Raw genomic sequence first — 15,186 nt, forward strand, 5'->3', positions numbered from 1 at the left:
GGGCAGAGGCAGAATCACAGCTCAGGAGACAATACCATTTCAGTGCACCCCCATTCCACAGACAAGGAAACAGGCCCTGAGAGATTAAGTGCATGTGTGTTAGTTGCTCAGTCGTGTCCAACTCTTTGCAACCCCATGGGGCGTAGTCCACCAGGCTCCTCTGTCCATGGGATTTTCCAGGCAAGAATACTGGAGTGAGTTGCCACTTCCTTCTCCAGGGGATCTTCCTGACCCAGGGATCAAACCCGGGTCTCCGACTTTGCAGGCAGACTCTCCACCATCTGAGCCACCAGGGAAGCCCTTCATCTCAGCAGGGAAGAGATGAAGAGGTTTGCCAAAAGGACCCACAGCAGGTCAGCGGTGAAGCAGGGAGTAGAAGCCTGCTCTCCTGCTGTGCCTGCTGGCCCCACCGCCTTGGGCTCGCTGCTGTCTGCACGGGCGCGAGGGTTCATGACCCAGGCAACAGGATGGCAAATGCAAGTTTGGGATGAAGAACTGGAAAAGAGGCACCATGATCCAGAGCAGGGTGAGGTTACAGTGCAGGATCTTCGAAGCAGATGTCTGTGAATGGGTTTTACACACATCAGGGGTTTAAAAAGTGTGTAAGGGGGGATGTGGGGGGTAGAGGGGGAGATGAATCAAGAAGAGGACTTTTTTTTTCTTATGTCTTCCCATAAAAATGGGAAGCACCACATTCATTAGTTTATTTATTTTTTTTGTTTGTTTATTTTTTATTTTTTTAAATTTTATTTTATTTTTAAACCTGAAACACTGTATAAGTTTTGCCAAACATCAAAACGAATCCGCCACAGGTATACATATGCTCCCCATCCTGAACCCTCCTCCCTCCCCACACCATCCCTCTGGGTCGTCCCAGTGCACCAGCCCCAAGCATCCAGTATCGTGCATCGAACCTGGACTGGCAACTCGTTTCATACATGATATTACACATGTTTCAATGCCATTCTCCCAAATCTTCCCACCCTCTCCCTCTCCAACAGAGTCCATAAGACTGTTCTATACTTCTGGAAAGTGGTGTCATGATGTTATCTCACCTCATCTCCAGGTGACAGGATGGGGGATATGCTTCCTCTATGACCTCAGATCAAGAGGGAGGCTTAAGAAGAACACTCAGATGGCTTGAATGCTAGGCTCCCTGCAGCCTGGGGACCTGGTGATCCTATGTCTGACTCCTGCCTGAGAAACCCCTGGAAGGATGATGGGTCAGCTGCTCCAGTGTGGAGCAGAAGAGGGGAAGCGGCTACAGCTGGATCAGTCTCCACCCCTGAGTGTGTAGGAGTGAAGGATGTGTAAGTGCCTCCTGAACAGCAGTGTGGGCTCCAGGTGAGGGAGGGCTGTGCCCAAGGCAAGCTGGAGGGGCGAGCCCAGGAGAGGGGCACTGCCACGTGCCTGGGGAAGGAGCTACAAGTGGCCAAGCAGGGGAGTATTTCCCCCATGTATTGCCCCCATAGGGCACTGCAGAAGAGTAAGTCCCAGGAATGGGGGCTTGGAAAATCCCACAGAAGGACTCCATGAGAGCCTAAGGTGAAAGAGAAAGTCACTCAGTTGTGTCCAACTCTTTGCAACCCCATGGACTATACAGAATTCTCCAGGCCAGAATACTGGAGTGCCTAGTCTTTCCCTTCTCCAGGGGATCTTCCCAATCCAGGGACCAAACCCAGGTCTCCCACATTGCAGGCAGATTCTTTACCAGCTGAGCCACAAAGGAAGCCCAAGAATACTGGAGTGGGTAGCCAATCCCTTCTCCAACAGATCTTCCCAACCCAAGAATTGGACCAGGATTTTTTGCATTGCCGGTGGATTCTTTACCAACTGAGCTATGAGGGAAGCCCATGAGCGCCTAAAGGGCCCGCTTATCCTCTCAGGAGCAGCAAGGTCAATGCCGCTCCTGGCAAGTGAGGTCTTCCCTGCCCCTTCCACCACTTGAAGCCCCAACTCTGGAGGGTTCGGAAACCTTGGAGATGGGATGGTGGGGAAGAAACTCAGCCTGGCAAGACAGAGAGGCAGCTCATCCACAGCCGCTCCTCTCCCAGGGCAGGTGACCAGCTGCTCAGGACAAGCTGGGGGAGGGAGAGGAGCTGCCTCTGAATGCAGTTTGGGGTTTTGAATTAGTTATGATGGACTCCATGTATTCATTGTTGACCACACAATCTTCTAAGTCAGGAGACTTGCCTGAATTTTTCTCTAGGAGTAAGGGAAAATAAGTGCCAGCTGTTGGAGGAGTTAAAAAAGACCAGTGTGGGGAAAGCTCTCTGAATGCATCCTAAGGGTTGAGCTTGATCAACACGGTGTTTACAGCCAGCGACACGGGTGGCAAACGCTTTCCTTCCACATGAAGGCAGGGCTCCTGTCCTCTAAGGGCCTCTCTGAAAACGGCAGCACCGCATCAGGCCCCTTCCCTGTTTCACTTTCCTCTTTCAAGGGCTTCTCACTGCCCACAGGTTACAGTTCAAGTTCCTAACTGTGGCTCCTGCCTTCCCCTGCAGCCTCCTCTTGTACCCTGTCCCCATGGACCCCTCAGCAGCTGAACTCTCCCCTCCCTTGCCCAGGCCTCCCTGTACACTGTTCCCTCTGGGAGATGGGTAACCCTCCAGCCTCTGCCTCCCTTTCAGCCTCCAGGTGTCACTTACTACACGACCCCTCCCTGAGTGCTGTGCCCCAGTATCCCCCATACGCACCCAACCAGCCCTTATTACCCTGTCTTGTAAACAATTTGTAAAGCGTCTGATCTCCCCAGGAGGCTGAAGGTGTTGGGGGTTTGGGTTGGAAGCGGGGAGGATTGTGTTTAGCTTGAATCCTCAGCAAGCAGCCCAGTGCCTGGCTGTACATTAGGCGCCTAAGAAGTCTTTTAAGAATAAATACTGGGTGAACACTGCAAATACTCTGCCACGAAGGAGCCATTACCTTCTTCTTCATTTTCACATTTTTGAAGATGGCGTGGACTCTCCATGTCTTTGCAAACATTGCCCCGAACGCGGTGGTGTAGCCCACGGTGAGAATCCAGGTCCTGACCTAGAGGCCATGAGAAAACAGAGGGTCAACATCTCCCAGGTGGACGGACCTTGTCTTTCATGAGAGTGTCCCAACAGTGGGGCTCTGGATGGTAGGGGCAGATGCTCTACTTCACATATGGTGGAGTTTCACTAGCATCCACAGTCCTTCCATCACATGTCAATCAGATAGACCTTTAGTTCTATCGACCACTCACCAGACCCAGGGCCCGAGGTGCGGAGGCATGTGAGATTCAAACTCTGCCTTCCATGGGCCCACAGCCCAGTCACTGAGAGAGGCACAGAGGGTCCCCGGGACCACTGAGGGGCCACAGACCAGCCTTCCGGTCCTCCCTTCCTCCTTTCCTTCCTTGATGGCCTTTTGCGTGCCTGCGAGGTGACTGTAATTGCTGATTTCTCTGCCTCCTCACCCAAGTCTCTAGGAGACCAGGCGGCCCCAGGAAGCTCTTCTACAGTACTCCTTGCTCCTGGGGTGTAGACAGTGGGGAGGGGAGGGTGCTGAGCCATGGGGGCTGAGATGGGGCAGGACAACAAGCTTGCATGGCCCTTCTCTGGTATTAGTGACCCGGCCACTCCTCTAGGCAGGGCAAGACTCAGCCAGAACTGGCCCCGGGGACACCTGGCTGGCAGCTGCACCAGCCCAGCTCCCGGGCATCATGAGGGGCTGCTCAGTGATGGGGTGGAAGGCCAGAGGAGAAGGGCTGTAACCTTTCCACTCCCACCTTGGGACTATCTCTTCAGGCCTTTAGAGAAAGACAGGAGTGACACTGCCTGGGTCTAGCTTTGGTCCCCGAGCCCACACTTGGACCTGAGGTCCTTGCTTAGTAGGACTAAGGCTTTATTTGGCTGTCACCTGATCCCCAGGACTAAAGTGTGCCCTGATCCCTGGTCCCAGGCCAGTGGCTGCCAGAAACCACCAGCCCTGATAAGAGCAGAGAGCCTGATTCCTGCAGGCGGGGGTGGCTGGTAACCATCTGTTAGGTCGTGGGGGCTCCTGGGTGCCCCCCTCCCAACCTGCACTGCCATCGTGGCCGGGCCCCAGCCTCTCCTGAGTCCACCCTCACTGGCTGGCCTGGACACCCTCCAAGACCCAGGGGACGCACCTCCTGGGCCCCCACATGGCCCAGCCCCGGGCTGTGTGGCACTACTTTCTGGGGCCTCCCATTCATGGGGACGAAAAGGCTGTATGCTCTGTGAGCCCTGACTATGGTCTTTCTTCTGTTCTTCCTCAGCTCTGCTGAGCTGAGTTAACCTCTGAAAGGCCCCCACCTGCCTCGGCTGAACTCAGCAGGAAGGTGGGTATAGTAGGGAAGAGAGCGACAGCTAGGGTGGACAGGTCAGCTCTCCATGCCCAGAGCCCAGCAGATCTGCCAGGCCTCAGCGGCCCATCCAGCCCAGGGCTGCGAGCAGTTGTGTAGGAGGTTACCAGATACGCTCCCTTCATGCAGTCCCTTCACTCTGCCTCTTAGTAACTTGGCTCCCCAGCTTCTTAGAGACAGAACATTTCCCCTTTCCATTTTATCTGCAAAAATAGGAACTGGCTAGGGAGATGGAAAGACCAACCCCCTAAGGAAAGACAACAGCATTACGGTGACTGGTCAGAAACACAGACACATGAGGTGTGATTGCTGATAATGGTACAGGTGAGGACTCAATCTTTTTTTTTTTTTTTTAATTTTGAAAATTCCAGACAGGCAAGAATGAATCACTGTATTCTACAGAAGGTGTAGGATGGCCATATTATACAACAAGGATGCAAGAAAAGTAAGCGGAACAGAGACAGGGAAGGAGTCAATTACTGGGAACTTAGACCTGAGCTTATTCGATGGTAAGATTTCACATTCCTAGCCTGCTGGAGTTACATAGGACCTTACAGATCATTTCACTCATCCATTCATTTGTTCATCTGTTCATTCAATAAGGATTACTAGGTCAGAAGCTAAGTATATAATGATAAAAACAAACGAATAAAACCACCACCACCAAAACCAGGGTGATTTTTTCTAGAGTCGTCAGTTGAGTGAGAAAACCCCTCTGTAGATGAAGTAATTGAGACTCAGGGCATTGAGGTATTTCTCTCAACCCTGCAACCTGGCTCCAGAGCTAAGCCTGGAACTCAAGGCCTTGACCTAGTCCAGCCCTTTCTCCTCCACATCCTGCTGCCTGTCCCGCAGAGAGCCTCCTGACCCCAGCCGGGTCCACCCTGCCCAGGAGGCAGCCGCCAGCACAGCTCACCGGGGCAAGCAGCTGGCCAGCCTGAGAACACTCCCCTGGCTGACTTCAGCACACTTTGAGAGCTAGTGGTTGTGTGAAGACCAGTGGTCTCCAAGTGTTTTTGACCATGTTCCTCTATCAGCAAAAACTATTTAAAAACATGAATATATACAGAACAAGGACATTTTAAAAAGAACGGTAAGAGATGGAATATTTTTCTTCATAATGTGGCAGACAAAGACCTCAAAGACCTTTTACCTGGGTAAAAGTATTACTCCATTATGCTTGGCATTATTATATTTGCTTTGACTTATGCTTTCTCTGGGGCCATTATTTTCAGGCCACTTGTCTACTCTGTAGGGCCAAACTCATTAAGACAAAATAGTACAAATGAGTTAAGTTAGTTAAAACTCGACGATATACATTTAACTGGGCATCTGGAAACTGCAATATGGTGCCATAAACTGAAAGCAAAGAACGGGCGAGGATGCCTGGGCAGAAAAGAGGGAACCCACAGGGCCCAAGACCTGCTGGTAAGGTTCACTTAAGCTGGTGTCTGAGAACCTGGGTTTGGGGAGGGTCCCACCATTTGCCCAGTGATAAGAGTGACTCTGTGCCTGAACGGTTTGTGCAAACAGTGCGTTTTATGCCACAAATCTGCCCTCCTTCTGAGAGCCTGGAGTTTGGGTAAGTGTTCGGGAGAGGGGACCTAGGTGACTGGCCCCCAGTAAAAACCGTGGGCGCTGAGTGTCTGCTGAGTTCCCGAGTATACATTTCATGTGTTGTCACAAGTCAGTGCTGGGGAATTAAGGGCATCCTATGTGAGTCCCCTGGGAGAGGCTCTGGGAAGCTCGAACCTGGTTCCCCTGACTTCATTCCACGTGCCTTTTCGCTTTGCTGATTTTGCTTTACCTTCTGTCTCTGTAATTAATCACTGCCGTGAGTACACTTCTATGCTGAGTCCTCCTAGAGAATCACTGAGCTAGGGCTCATCCCGGGACCCTGGACACAATGCCCTGGGGCTGGCTGGTGTCTCAGCTGACCAACCACTCCGTCCTCAGTAGAGTTCCTATATGAGACAACCATACACATCCACTGCCATTAGATTTTAGTAAAGCTTAATTTCTTTCATTTTTTCTACATATAAAGTAAGTAAAGGCTGTAGTATATTCTTCCACAGCCTCCCTGGTGGCTCAGACAGTAAAGAATCTGTTTGCAATGCAGGAGACCAGGGTTCGTCCTTGGGTCAGGAAGATCTTCTGGAGAAGGGAATGGCAACCCACTCCAGTATTCTTGCCTAGAGAATCCTATGGACAGAGGAGCCTGGTGGGCTACTGTCCACAGGATCGCAAAGAGTCGGACATGACTGACCAACTGTCATCCTCAATTTCTTTCATTTGTTTTACATATAAAGTAAGTAAAGGCTGTAATATATTCCTCCACAAGATGATCCCAGGGGATTCACGTCCCTTTGGAGACAATCTGGAGCTCTTCAGACAATGATGAAACAACAATGGAAGAAATATTCTGAAAGCAGGACAGTGGGACCCCTACCAGCAGGCTCGGGCTGCCTCTGCTCAGGGTTACCCCTGGGCTTGGCCTTTGCAAGAGGAGGTAGAATTTCTCTCTCCACTCTGCCACCATCATTTTAAGATGGAAATGGACCCTGGGGCTCAGTCCTGAGCCCGCTTTGTCCTAAAAGTGTCCTAAGGGTCCCTGGGTTATCATTGCCACCCTCAGGCGTCAACCATTCTCCTTGTGCTGACAACGCCCTTAGCTCTTTCCCAGCTCCTACCTCTCTTCCGAGCTCCAGACCTGCATATGCCACCATCATGGAGACCAAGGTGACACTTAGGTGTTCACCAAACCTTCACACTCCGGAGCCAGAGCTGAGCCCATCAGCCCTTCTGCTGAATAGCTCCACTGCCAGCTGATTCAGGCAGGGATGGTGCCTTTATCCACCTGTCACCAGAAATAGGGACCTGGAAGTCCCCCAGGAACCCTCTCCTCTCCCCCCACATTCAGTCCCCAAGTGCTTCTCCTTCTGCCGCCCTTCCCATGCTCTAAGAGGTGGGGCCCCATGCCAGCACCTCCCAGCTCCTTTGCTCTCTTGTGTCTGTCTTGATGTTGGGTACCATCAGGAGACTGGAGAGGGCAGGAGAGAGAAGATGGGGTGTGCACTCCCTGTGGCCACAGCATCTGTGCCAGCTCTGGCTGCAGCCGGGCTCCATGTGTGGTCTGGCCTCTCTGGGTATAGGAAGACCCTCTTCTTTACCCCTTCAGGCCCAGGAGTGGTGAGGGCTTCCTGCGATGGCCTCTATACCAGCTGCCTTAACCCCACCCACACCTGTGTAGGTGGTCCCTCCACTGCACCTCTCGAGTGAAGCACCCAGGTGGACTCTGTCTGCTTCCAGGACTTTGACGACAGTCTTACTCCCACGTCTCTTGCTAGTAACCCCTCCTCTCTGTTCCCGTGGTGCCATCCAGATGAGCCATTATGAGCGGGAACTCTGGAGTGAGACTGACAGAAGTTCCAGTCCTTGCTCTGTCACTTACTATCTATGTGAACCTGGGCAGGTCATATAACCTCTTTGAGCCTCAGTTTGCTCATCTGTGAAGTGGGGGCAACTAATGTATCCGACATTGTGGTTGTGTGGATGAGATGAACGAAGGTGTGTAAACGACTGAGGTTCTTAATCAAGACTTGGCTTTTGTCCATGTATCCCTTATCACTGCTGATGGGAACATGGCACGAGCCTCCAGCTGGCCTGCCCCTCGGCTCATCTGCTGCTCATCCATCAAACACCCCCCAAGGAGGAACAATCCTCCACAGCAAATCTCAGCAAGTCTCCTTGACTTTAAACCCTTTATTGCCACAGGTTAAACTCCAGATTCTTAGCAGGGTGTGCCCACCATCATCCACACCCCTCCTGCCACACCCCACAGAGCATTTCACATCCAAGCAATCCCACACTGCTTCAGCGTCCCCGCGCACCACACGGCTCACGCTGGGGGCCCGGCACTGGCTATTTCCTCCACTCAGAATGCCATCCCCGCTCTCTAAGTTCCTTCTCAAATTTTCATGAGTCCTCCAAAATCCAGATTCACAGGCCATCCCCTCTGAGAAGCCCTCCCAGGTCTTGCAAGGAGGTCACAGCTGCCTCCTCCCTGCGACTTCTGTTCTCACGCATGTCTCTGCTGTGCTGGTCACACTGAGATCATGTCCATTTGATTACCTGCCTGCCTCTCCCTACGATATGGTGCAGAACCTACACTGCCCACCTTTAAATCTCTGGATCCAGCACTGAGGGGGTGATCGGGCTAGGTGGGCTCGCTTAGGAGGTAATGAGATCTCTGTCACCAAAAATGTGCAAGCACTTGAAAGGAAGACCACAGAGGGAACTGGAGCACTGAATGGCAAAGGAGGCTGAGCTTATGGCCTCAGTGGTCCCTTCCTCACAATGAAGCATCTGTGAGGTAGTGAGCTCCCCATCACTCCATGGATTCAAGCAGACCTAGGAGGACCCTGTGTATCAGGGTGTTATGGGGCATTTCCTGCACTGGGGAAGTTTTATTTGATTTCATCCCATGTATCTTCCTTCTGGGTGGTTCTATGATGCCAAATAAACTAGAAGGTTCTGCAGGGCTATAATGATTCTGTTTCTAATTGTTGTTGTTAGTTGCTAAGTTGTGTCTGACTCTTTTGCAACACCAACCCCTGGAGGAGGGCATGGCAATCCACTCCAGTATTCTTGCTGAGAAAAATCTCGTGGACAGAGGAGCCTGGCAGGCTACAGTCCGTCAGATCATAAAGAGTCAAACAACTGAGACAGAAGAGACAGAAGCAACTGTCTGAGACATAAAGAGTCGAACAACTGAGACAGAAGAGACAGAAGCAACAACTGAGACAGAAGCAACTGAGACAGATGAGCCCACCAGGCTCCTCTGTCCATGGGATTTCTCAGGCAAGAATACTGGAGTGGGTTGCCATTTCCTATTCCAGGGGATCCTTCTGACCCAGGGATCAAACCTGCATCTCCTACACTGGCAGGAGGATTCTTTACCGCTGAGACCCCTGGGAAGCCCCTGTTTCTAATACAAGTCCACCGGTTCATAAACCCAAAGTCTTAAACATACTTATTCTAATTAAATAATTATTCTGATGTTAAAGTCTTCCTTTTTCTCTCCTTAGCCATAAAGTTTCCTGGCCCCTCTGCACACAGAGTGATAGCAACCATGGGAGGCAATGCTCATCTTAGTCTCAACTACGAAGAAGGAAAAAACAGTGCACATCTCCAGATGGAAAGAAAAATCTACACCTGAAACAATTCTGTTTAGATGCTCGCTCAATTGATTTTGGGAAGGCCTGCCTGGCAAAGTGAAGGGCTTTCAGTGCTCTTTTGGGACTAGCAGGGAACGAGACACAGAGCCCCTCCCACAGTTCTGTTCTTCCAATGTCTGGGGGTGGAGGAAGCTGTGTCGGCTGGATGGATGCTGGGTGGCGGGGGGCAGGCGGGGTGGTTAGCTGTTTGCCTGCTGTCCAGAAAGGTTAGAAAAAAGGGCCTTTTGTTTCATTCTGACCATCCACCCGAGATGATCAATAGTGAGAAGGCAGGCAAGGGAGACCCAGACTATCCAAAAGCAAGCCCCAGACCTCCGTTACCATGAGGCGCTATAGCCTGGAGCTGAAAGGCTAGGGTTCAGCTTGGGATCTCCAGGGTCTGCCTTGTCTTCCTGGGAAGAGGGTGGGTGCTGGAGAGATTTGCAGTGCTTCCAAACACAGGGTGCCTCTGAAGAGCATGCTTCAGAAACAGCTCCAGAAGACTCTGTCTTACCCAGGGTCCTTTAAGTAAGATCTGCATTGAAAATCCTTCCAGGGTTTAGAGTACAGCAAAGACTTTCTGGGCTTCCCCGGTGGCTCAGTGGTAAAGAATCCACCTGCAGGAGATATGGGTTCAATCCCTGGGTTGGGAAGATCCCCTGGAGAAGGAAATGGCAACCCATTCCAGTATTCTTGCCTGGGAAATCCCATGGATAGAGGAGCCTGGCGAGCTAGAGTGCACAGGGTCACAGAATAGTCATATACTACTTAGTGACTAGACAACAACAGCAAAGACTTTCTGGGGGAACAACTCCAGGGCTCATGGCACAAACAAGGGTACTTTGGGACTCGAGTTAGGGCCAATGGGGTATCTTAGGAGCCCTGGTGCAAATCAGAGAAAGCCACCCCCTCTCTGAGAGGAAGAGTTTCCAACAGGAACCCCTCGAGACCCTTTGTGAAAGATCCCCACCTCCATAAGACCTACCAGCCGAAGAACTCGATCCAGAGAGCAGATCACAGGCTGAACTCAGCGCCTGCCCACTCCTGACACCAACAGCCTTATGCAGTGCACAAAGCACACAACTGTACTTGGTGGCCTTGACTCAGGCTCGGAAACAGGGAGGAGGCCCTTCTCCCCTTCCCCCCCGACAGCCCTGGCAGTGGCTGGAGGTTGGGGAGCTTCCTGGAAGCATAGCGTGGAGAGAGGCAGTGGAGACAGGGGGGTGTGGGTGTGTGCTGGGGAGGGGGCCTGATGTGTGGCTCCATGCAGCTCTGTGGACTGAAGACGTGGATAAGTGGGTGCTGGGGCAAGAGCAGAAAGTGAGGCAGGCAATATACAGGCCCCAGGCTGAGCAGCTGCAACTAGTTTAGGCTCTGGGCTGAGCAGCTGCACCTGGGCTCCTGCTGACATTTCAAGATAAGATACCAGCAGGAAGACTGGATCCGGATCAGGTGAAAGACAATGAAGACAACATCTTCATTCTTGTGGCCAAGGGGAGGGCCCAGCCTGACGCATGCACAGAAGAGGCCTTCACTCCAGGGGAGGGCCAAAAGGAGGAGGAGGCACCAGCTCCTAATATATCCTGCCAACCTCCCAGAAACCTTTGTGCTGGAAGCCATCTTGGCTGAGAGATGCGCGTGCCACCAGGTCAGGACCCTGAGTCAGACCAAATATGGGCACAAGCGTGATGACTGGCCAGAGACAACAGGAAAACTGCCCCCCGCCCCATATAAGCAACCTAAGCCGCCCCTATTGCACACAAAACACTCTGAGTTCACCCATGTGCTCTTCCACACATACTGGGCTTCTAATAAACACTTTTATCTTTTCACAGTCTTGGTCTCTGCTGAATTCTTTCTTCAAGGAAGACAGACTGAGGTCCTTCTCCCAGCCATTCCACCGCTGGAATGAGAAGGGGAGGTGGATATGCCCTCAGGACTGCAGCTGCTAGGGAACTTGTGAGCAGACAGGAGGCATCTTTCAGGACTTCCAGAAATAACCGCAGCTCATTCTGAGGGGGTCTCCTATTTTAAGTCTCCCCGATTGGTCCCTCTGCATCTGGCCCTCACTCCCTCATGTAGGCCTGTCTGCATCAGGGCATAAAACACACTGAGTGGGAGTTATTTAACTACATCTTCCCATCTGCACTATGGACTCCCTGTGGGCAGTCATCTGTGTGTCCTGCTCTAGGCCTGCAGAGCCTGGCAAACAGAGGTGCCTGGGAAATGTTATCACATATATGAATGAATTGTAAGACAAGGATCCGGGCTTGCAGTAACCCGTGTGAGGGTGTGTGGGACGAAGGGACATCATCTGACATCATTTGCTGGAGGTTTGGGGAGCCCCTGGCACTCTCCTCAGCCCCCTCCTCTGGAAGCTAGAGGTCTAGGGAACTTTTCACAACAAGAGGCCCCTGATGGCCAAGCACAGAGGAGACGGCGGGTGGGAAGGCTGCAGCCTGCCCAGGGTCCTAACTAGTCGAAACAGACTTTGTCAGCACCAGTCCCTATAACTACAGCCCTAAGTTGCTCTAAACCAGCCAGGAAAGGCCACCATCAAACCTTGTGGGCTTCCCCTGGGCTAGCTTTCCAGCCACCTTGTGAAATCACAAAGCTCTTTATTGTGGCCAGCCACAAAATCATGGGATCACAGGCTGAAACAGTCCCCAAACCACATTCTTACATCAGATTCTCTCTCAACTGTCTCAAACAACAACAAAAAATTCTCCAAGCAAAAAAATAATCACAGATATTTATGGTCTTTCACTTGAAAACATCGCTAATTCCTATCACTCTTCAGTTTACTGGGGGAGGTCAGTTGGGTGTTCCCAGGTAGCCTTTTGAGTCAGTTATAAAATCCTAGTATCTCTGGGGGGGGCTTCCCAGGTGGTGCTAAGTGGTAATGAAACTGCCTGCCAATGCAGGAGACGTGAGGTCAGGAAGATCTTTTGGAGGAGGGCGTGGCAACCCACTCAAGTATTCTTGCCTGGAGAATCCCATGAACAGAGGAGCCTGGCAGGGCTACAGTCCATAGGGTCTAAAAGAGTTGGACATGCCTTAAGTGACTTAGCACAGCACAGCACAGCATCTCTAGGAGGGCTGGAAGAGGACACTGTGCTTCCAAATCCAGTACCTGTACCCCCCACTATTTCAACCCTTCCCAGCTGCTGCCCATGCAGAGCTCGTTCATACACCTGTGAGAGGGTGGGCAGCTGAGAGCATGCTCCAGGACCCAGAACCCAGCGCTCTGTCCTGTGACTGAATGGATGGCCCTGCTTCTGAGATTCTGAGGTAGAGGTCTATGATCCCCTTTCCTCCTCCCGCTGACCCTCATGGGACAAGGTTTCTGGTGCTTCCATTGTCTTACATCACTGGTCTCCAACACACAAACTCAATAATAAAGCATGGTTTCTAATCTTGACCTTGCTACTCTAACTGTGGTCTGTGGGTGCAGCAGCAGCACCCCAGAGCTTATTTGAGCTGCAGCGTCTCCAGCCACCCCAGACCTAACAGTCACCTGAATTCCCCAAGATCTGCAGGTGATTTACGTGCCCTTTGAGCAGCCCTGTCTGTGCGGGCAGAAGTCAGGATGGTGGTTACTCTGGGGAGAAGGGTGCAGACAGTAGCTGGAATGGGGTAGGAAGGGCTTCTGGGATGCTGGTAAGGGCCTGTTTGTTGATCTAGATTCACAATTGGATCCAGTTGCGAAAACTCACTGAGCTATACACTTATGAAATGTGCATGTGTGTATTTACTTTAATAAAAGGTTAAACAATAAAGGAGTCGGGATTCTCAGCAAGTGGAGGTAGCTGGGAGGTAAAGCGGAGCTGCGCTCCTCAGCGCTGCCATCGGAGCCGCGCTGCGCTGAGCTGGCTTATGCAATGACTGGGGGCTCATGTCCAAGTAAGTGCCCTTGGAGGTCTCACGTGCATCACTCTTCGCTCCCTGACAGCCTGCCTCCAGGCTTCTCTTTGCACTCAAGGTGGCAGAAGTACAGCAGCTGGGCTTTGACTCAGGCCCCGAGTCTATCCCTGATCCAGATCGAGCAGAGCAAGGGCACAGAAAGATGGAGGTTTTGCCATGGACACACCTACACCAAATCAGTCAGCATCAGCCTCAGTTTTCCAGCCTCCTCTTCATCCCAAGTTGCTCTGTTTTATTTGTAACTCTCTTAGAGGTGTCCAGAGGTGAACACAGTGGTCCAGACACAGTCTCATCACTCATTCATAACGATGGTGACTGGCGCTTATTGAATCTTATGTGACAGGCACTAAGTGCTTTACATGCACTATCTCATTTAACCCTCACAATCCTATGAGAATGCCCATTTTACAGGAGTCAACTAAAGCTCAGAGATGTTAAGTAGCTTCAAGTCACACAGCAGGGAGGTAGTATAGTTAGGATTTGAATGCAAGCAGTCTAACGGAAATTCTCTTATACACCAAGCACTATGATATTACTTTGGGGATGTATAAAAAAATAAATGAATAAATACACTAAAACAACTGAATTATACACCTTAATAGGGTGAATTTTACAGTATGTGAATTATTGGCAATCTCTGTATCTGTGTGTTCCACATCTATGGATTCAAACAACAGGGAACAAACTGAAAACATTTTTTTAAAAAAATTCTAGAAAGTTCCAAAAAGCAAAACTTGAATTTGCCACACCAGCAACTATTTACGTAGCATTTACATTGGATTTACAACTATTCACATAGCATTTGCATTGTATTAGGTATTATAAGTAACCTAGAGATGATTTAAAGTACATGGGAGGACTGCATAGGTTATATTCAAATATTACACCATTTTACATAAGAGACGTGGACAACCTCACATTTTGGTATCTGTGGGGGTTCCTGGAACCAGTCCCCAGTGAATACTGAGGGATGACTGTATATCCCAAGTTTAAAAAATCTGAATAGACAAATATTTTAGTTGAGATACATATTGTTCACATCTCTAAGAATGTAGTTGACCTGTTTCTCCTGGTATGAACCAGCTAACAAAAAAATAAAAATATTTCTTTAAAAAAATGAATGAACTGTCCCAGACATCTCTGTAGTCCGACAGAGCTGGTTCCATATTTCAGCCCCGCCACCTAGCCATGCATTAGAGCTTCGGCTTTCTCTCTTATGAAGCAGGGACAGAACCTTCCATGTAGTGGCTGTGGAGATTTGAAGGAGAGGCTGCACCTGGCGGCTGGCCCGAGGTGAATCACAGCGGAGAGTGCTCGTTTATGAGGGCGCAAGCTTGGGTGGGGCACATGGCGCTGCCGAGCGCCTCCACGCCCAGGAATGCTCTGGGGGCCCCTGCAGCTGTGGAGACCCGCACTTGATCGAGGCCCACCTGGGTCTTCTTGCCCTCGCCTGCAGAGTCCTTCCTTACCCCTCCACACTGTGCAGGGCTTTCTGCCTAGGATTCCACAAGGGAGGCAAGCACCTTGTTTCTTCCCCACCTGCCCTGTTCACTCTCTGGGCTGCCAGGGGCTGGGATTCCTGAGCTGCGTGAGCGAGTGTGAGGGCTCTCCATCCCCCTGGCACCAGGGCTCTGGCCCACACCCAGCACTTTCCTTATAGGTAGCTCTGTGCCCACAGGGGCCACGTTGCTATGG

General features: G+C 51.2%; 1 protein-coding gene and 1 long non-coding RNA gene across 3 annotated transcripts in view; one reads left to right on the top strand and one right to left on the bottom strand.

Annotated features, from left to right (window-relative positions):
* Positions 1–15,186, bottom strand: part of GABBR2 (gamma-aminobutyric acid type B receptor subunit 2) — a 373,771-nt gene that overhangs the window by 59,399 nt on the left and 299,186 nt on the right. For both annotated transcript variants that reach the window (XM_006063438.4, XM_044940074.2), the window contains exon 12: positions 2,926–3,033. In XM_006063438.4, the coding sequence (XP_006063500.2) occupies positions 2,926–3,033 (108 nt within the window). The remainder of the gene's footprint in view (positions 1–2,925; positions 3,034–15,186) is intronic.
* Positions 11,026–11,816, top strand: LOC123332870. Its single transcript, XR_006550004.1, has 2 exons — positions 11,026–11,215; positions 11,403–11,816. It is a non-coding gene; the product is annotated as an uncharacterized LOC123332870 (long non-coding RNA).

This window comes from Bubalus bubalis, chromosome 3 (genome assembly GCF_019923935.1).
Source record: "Bubalus bubalis isolate 160015118507 breed Murrah chromosome 3, NDDB_SH_1, whole genome shotgun sequence".
Classification (NCBI taxonomy): Eukaryota; Metazoa; Chordata; class Mammalia; order Artiodactyla; family Bovidae; genus Bubalus; species Bubalus bubalis.